We start from the raw sequence: 6,726 nt of genomic DNA on the forward strand, positions 1-6,726 counted from the left end.
TGGATAGATAGGAGGTTGAATTAAAAGTGTATATTGGTCATATACAGTATATACATAAAACTCTGTTATTTGGGAAAGTGCCAAAAGGACCTCTGAATTCATATAGCCTATATTTGGACCTCTGAATTCATATAGCCTATATTTGGACCTCTGAATTCATATAGCCTATATTTGGACCTCTGAATTCATATAGCCTATATTTGGACCTCTGAATTCATATAGCCTATATTTGGACCCCTGAATTCATATAGCCTATATTTGGACCCCTGAATTCATATAGCCTATATTTGGACCTCTGAATTCATATAGCCTATATTTGGACCTCTGAATTCATATAGCCTATATTTGGACCTCTGAATTCATATAGCCTATATTTGGACCTCTGAATTCATATAGCCTATATTTGGACCTCTGAATTCATATAGCCTATATTTGGACCTCTGAATTCATATAGCCTATATTTGGACCCCTGAATTCATATAGCCTATATTTGGACCCCTGAATTCATATAGCCTATATTTGGACCTCTGAATTCATATAGCCTATATTTGGACCTCTGAATTCATATAGCCTATATTTGGACCTCTGAATTCATATAGCCTATATTTGGACCTCTGAATTCATATAGCCTATATTTGGACCTCTGAATTCATATAGCCTATATTTGGACCTCTGAATTCATATAGCCTATATTTGGACCTCTGAATTCATATAGCCTATATTTGGACCTCTGAATTCATATAGCCTATATTTGGACCTCTGAATTCATATAGCCTATATTTGGACCCCTGAATTCATATAGCCTATATTTGGACCCCTGAATTCATATAGCCTATATTTGGACCTCTGAATTCATATAGCCTATATTTGGACCTCTGAATTCATATAGCCTATATTTGGACCTCTGAATTCATATAGCCTATATTTGGACCTCTGAATTCATATAGCCTATATTTGGACCTCTGAATTCATATAGCCTATATTTGGACCCCTGAATTCATATAGCCTATATTTGGACCCCTGAATTCATATAGCCTATATTTGGACCTCTGAATTCATATAGCCTATATTTGGACCTCTGAATTCATATAGCCTATATTTGGACCTCTGAATTCATATAGCCTATATTTGGACCTCTGAATTCATATAGCCTATATTTGGACCTCTGAATTCATATAGCCTATATTTGGACCCCTGAATTCATATAGCCTATATTTGGCCGCCGACCCCCATCTGAAAATATGTAGTTCCAGCGACCCCTCCAGAAGCAAGGATGAGTTAAAAACGTTTGTTGTGACATAATATATTCAAAGATTTGCGCACGTTTTCACGATATAAGAAAAGGAGTTCTACAATCTACAAGCTCATAGCGTGGCACCGAGTGCAACGCTATGAGCTTGTAGAGCTGCTATATTTTCAACAGCTAAAGTTTAAAATAATGGTTAACGTGGTTAAAGCTATGAAGGTGTCACAGATGTGTTCCAGGTCTTAATGGGTGTTCATTTCCTCTCCAGAACTATACGGGGCGGGACTCCATGTCGTCGATGGCTCCTCCCCCTGCTCCGGCCATGAAGGCCCAGACCAGCCCGCTAGCCAACATGTTCACGGAACGAAACACGGGTACGGAAAAACTACTGGTATTTATAATGAAACGGGTACGAAAAAACTACTGGTATTTATAATGAAACGGGTACGAAAAAACTACTGGTATTTATAATGAAACGGGTACGAAAAAACTACTGGTATTTATAATGAAACGGGTACGAAAAAACTACTGGTATTTATAATGAAACGGGTACGAAAAAACTACTGGTATTTATAACGAAACGGGTACGAAAAAACTACTGGTATTTTGTGTGTGTGTGTGTGTGTGTGTGTGTGTGTGTGTGTGTGTGTGTGTGTGTGTGTGTGTGTGTGTGTGTGTGCGCGTGCGCGTGTGCGTGCGCATGCCGCAATGTCGCTGAAATGCCTTATTCATACTCGGCCGTGTGCCAAAAATAGCAGATCTACAAGCTCACAACGCGTACATCGGCTATTCTCAGAGCAACAACACTGAAGCAAACGTTCTAATGTATTCTCTGTGTGTTCACACCAGCAGCGACAAAAAGCTATCTGTTGTGTTGTGTCGTGCTAACCTTCCCCCTCCCCCCCGTCAGACCACGTGACCACCACCACCAGCAGCACGGCGGCGGTGGAGGACAACAGCGCCATCCCCAGGTCGGTGTCGGTATCGTCGGGGCTGAACAACGCGGCCAAGAAGCCTCGCGTCCGCACCATCTTCCCGCACGCGGCCGGAGACAACGCCACGCTGCTGAGCTTCGAGGAGGGAGAGACCATCGTCCTGCTCATCCCCGACGAGAGAGACGGATGGATGTACGGAGCTCTGGAGAAGAGCGGGAAGTACGTTTAATATCTTTAAATATAACTTTAATACCTTTTAATAAGGTGTACGGAGCTCTGGAGAAGAGCGGGAAGTACGTTTAATATCTTTAAATATAACTTTAATACCTTTTAATTAGGTGTACGGAGCTCTGGAGAAGAGCGGGAAGTACGTTTAATATCTTTAAATATAACTTGAATACCTTTTAATAAGGTGTACGGAGCTCTGGAGAAGAGCGGGAAGTATGTTTAATATCTTTAAATATAACTTTAATACCTTTTAATAAGGTGTACGGAGCTCTGGAGAAGAGCGGGAAGTACGTTTAATATCTTTAAATATAACTTTAATACCTTTTAATAAGGTGTACGGAGCTCTGGAGAAGAGCGGGAAGTACGTTTAATATCTTTAAATATAACTTTAATACCTTTTAATTAGATGTACGGAGCTCTGGAGAAGAGCGGGAAGTACGTTTAATATCTTTAAATATAACTTTAATACCTTTTAATAAGGTGTACGGAGCTCTGGAGAAGAGCGGGAAGTACGTTTAATATCTTTAAATATAACTTTAATACCTTTTAATAAGGTGTACGGAGCTCTGGAGAAGAGCGGGAAGTACGTTTAATATCTTTAAATATAACTTTAATACCTTTTAATTAGATGTACGGAGCTCTGGAGAAGAGCGGGAAGTACGTTTAATATCTTTAAATATAACTTTAATACCTTTTAATAAGGTGTACGGAGCTCTGGAGAAGAGCGGGAAGTACGTTTAATATCTTTAAATATAACTTTAATACCTTTTAATTAGATGTACGGAGCTCTGGAGAAGAGCGGGAAGTACGTTTAATATCTTTAAATATAACTTTAATACCTTTTAATAAGGTGTACGGAGCTCTGGAGAAGAGCGGGAAGTACGTTTAATATCTTTAAATATAACTTTAATACCTTTTAATTAGATGTACGGAGCTCTGGAGAAGAGCGGGAAGTACGTTTAATATCTTTAACGCATTTTGGGCGGGAACCCCTTTTGGTGTTTTAAGCATTATGTTATGGTTTAGCTATTGAAAAATAGCAGATCTACAAGCTCCGAGCTACAAGCTATGAGCTTGTAGGTCTGCGATTTTTGAAAAATCGTGAAAATGTGGCGCAAAACCCCAGGGGGGTTCCATGGAACAACATATTTTCAGATGGGGGTCGGCGGCCAATTACATATATTTTTGGGGGTCCTTGACATGAAATAGTTTGAGAACCACTGACGTAGGGTTTTTCAGAAAACTGTCAGGATTTAGAAGACATTCGTAGAATCGTCCTCAGGTCTAAATGGGTTAAGATGTGCAGAGCTCTGGAGAAGAGATTACTGGTGGAAACAGTCATGCATTAAAACCCTCATAATTGTATATATTTGGACCCAGAAGCACATTTTCGAGTTAAAAACATTCGCTGTGAAAGAATATATACATTCAAAGATTTGCACCACAATCTCACGCACAAAGTTCGGCACAACCGCTTTTATCAGCCAGTTTCACAACGATCACTTCTGGCCCTCTTTTGTTTTGTACTTTTTTTTTATTGTTTTATACAGTATAATATGTATGTATGTATTCGTACTTAGTCATATTTTCATGGTGAAGTACTGATGAATCATTAGTCATATTTTCATGGTGAAGTACTGATGAATCATTAGTCATATTTTCATGGTGAAGTACTGATGAATCATTAGTCATATTCTCATGGTGAAGTACTGATGAATCATTAGTCATATTGTCATGGTGAAGTACTGATGAATCATTAGTCATATTCTCATGGTGAAGTACTGATGAATCATTAGTCATATTGTCATGGTGAAGTACTGATGAATCATTAGTCATATTTTCATGGTGAAGTACTGATGAATCATTAGTCATATTGTCATGGTGAAGTACTGATGAATCATTAGTCATATTGTCATGGTGAAGTACTGATGAATCATTAGTCATATTTTCATGGTGAAGTACTGATGAATCATTAGTCATATTGTCATGGTGAAGTACTGATGAATCATTAGTCATATTGTCATGGTGAAGTACTGATGAATCATTAGTCATATTTTCATGGTGAAGTACTGATGAATCATTAGTCATATTTTCATGGTGAAGTACTGATGAATCATTAGTCATATTTTCATGGTGAAGTACTGATGAATCATTATTAGTCATATTTTCATGGTGAAGTACTGATGAATCATTAGTCATATTTTCATGGTGAAGTACTGATGAATCATTAGTCATATTCTCATGGTGAAGTACTGATGAATCATTAGTCATATTTTCATGGTGAAGTACTGATGAATCATTAGTCATATTTTCATGGTGAAGTACTGATGAATCATTAGTCATATTTTCATGGTGAAGTACTTGTACGGTTTTACTAAACTACACCTCAATTTAGCAACTCCCACCGCAAAGGGGTTATTGACGGATGAAAACAGTGCCTTACTCAAGCATAGATGGAACACACAGTACTGGCTTAAGCACGTTTTATTTCACTCACACATTCACACAACAACTCAAATATGCTAATGCTAACTGACACTACCACTTTGTACAGTAACCCTGTTGTTTTCCAACCAGTATCCAGCCAGGTAATCGACTGTAGGGACACAAAAATATACACAAACACAACATCAATAATATGAACATATCAGTGATTGTATCCGACACATATCTGAAGCATTTATAGTAGTTATATGCCCAGTAAATAAACAATTATAACCACATTTCGTCACTCACCAGCTCAACTTCACCCGTCAACAACAATGTCGATTGTCGAACTGAACTGCGGCTAGTCGACGCATGCGCAAATGAGCCTACCTGATGCAACACACCTAAAATTAACAAATATGCACTCCAACAATAGACACAGGATGAAAATGACCACACCATTAATTAAAACCATTTAACTCCTTACAGCATCTGTATATTACACTAATTCGTTTGGGTCTAACTATCCCATAATTACTAAATATATACGCCAAATAAACACCAGAAGCGATACATTGTGCGTGACCACTACTACCAGAAGAGGTCACTATTACACCACTCAATACAAAAAAGGTAATAGAAAAAATAGCAAGAAATGTTTATTTCAAAAATGGGATAAAACCACACACCTCCCACCTGGGCTATTGGGCAACGACCAAGTAGGCCATAATAAACACACAAACAAGCGATTCTTTCACAGCTCCAAATCCTGCTTTGTAAACAAATTAGACAAATCGTAAACATTTAAAAGAAATGGAAAACTTCAAAGTCCGTGGAGGTAGAAAAATAATCCAACAACTTTCCAAACAGTAGCTAACTGAGTCCGGCATCACCTCCTTGCTCCTCAACTGGAATCAGTACCACCAGCCTCCGCACGTCCCTGTGGAGGATGGTGGAAGAACAAGGGGCCCCTTCCTTCTTCACGCGGGACCAGCTGATCGGAAGACTGTGGCAGGTTCGCACCTTGACGTCCCGAACGACACCTTTGCCGTCAGGGAAAGCCTCCACGACCCGACCCAGTCTGAAACGACCCCGGAGGGCGTTTTGGTCCGCCAACCAGACCAGGTCTCCAGCTGTAATATTCCTGGCAGGAAAGTGCCACTTTTGACGGACGAACAGGTGAGGACCTGCCAGCTGGCTCCAACGCCTCCAGAATTTGTCGACTTCCACCTGGACTGCTCGTAGACGGCTGAAAGGATAAGCAGGGAATTCAAATCCCTGGGTGTCACCTCCGGGCCCCGCCCGCCCCAACAGCAACATGTTGGGTGTCACAATGTCCACTGTCTCATCTCGAACTTGTGCTCTGGCACCGATCGGCCTCTCGTTCGCGAGATTGGCAGCCAGATAAAGGAGGGTCTGGAACTCTAGAGTGGTCAGCTCACCACCCTCACCAACGCTGCTCAACGCTCTCTTCAACACACGGACAGCCGCCTCCGCTGCCCCATTTCGGTGTGGCGAGTCCGCTGGGCTAAACTCCCAAGTCCAGTCGGTCCCAGCCACAGCCGCTCTCCTCTGTATCTCCTCTTTGTTGAGACCCGCCAGGAAGCTGTAGAGCTCTTCAAGTGCTGGTTTGGCCCCCACAAAATTGGTGCCCTGGTCAGACCAGAGCTTCTTCGGATGGCCTCTCAAGGCGGTGAATCGCTGATACGTTTTGAGAAAGCTGTCAGTCGACAGGTCTTCAACCAAGTCTGCATGAACCGCTCTTGAGGCCATACAACTAAAGACCACTCCCCAGATCTTCCTCTTCGTTCGCCCTTTCACCACGCTCCTGACGGTGTACGGGCCAAACAGGTCCAGTGTTGTATACTCAAAAGGAGCCGCTGGACTGGT

General features: G+C 41.0%; 1 protein-coding gene across 1 annotated transcript in view; it reads left to right on the top strand.

Annotated features, from left to right (window-relative positions):
• The window catches only part of LOC306918179 (BAR/IMD domain-containing adapter protein 2-like 1), a gene marked incomplete at its 3' end in the record, with an annotated part of 120,816 nt that extends 118,406 nt beyond the window's left edge, over positions 1-2,410 (top strand). Inside the window, exons 9-10 of the mRNA XM_079531059.1 lie at positions 1,515-1,620; positions 2,157-2,410. Of these exons, the coding sequence (XP_079387185.1) occupies positions 1,515-1,620; positions 2,157-2,410 (360 nt within the window). The remainder of the gene's footprint in view (positions 1-1,514; positions 1,621-2,156) is intronic.
• Between the last annotated feature and the right edge of the window lie 4,316 nt (positions 2,411-6,726).

This window comes from Electrona antarctica (assembly GCF_951216825.1).
Source record: "Electrona antarctica genome assembly, contig: scaffold_160, whole genome shotgun sequence".
NCBI classification, from domain to species: Eukaryota; Metazoa; Chordata; class Actinopteri; order Myctophiformes; family Myctophidae; genus Electrona; species Electrona antarctica.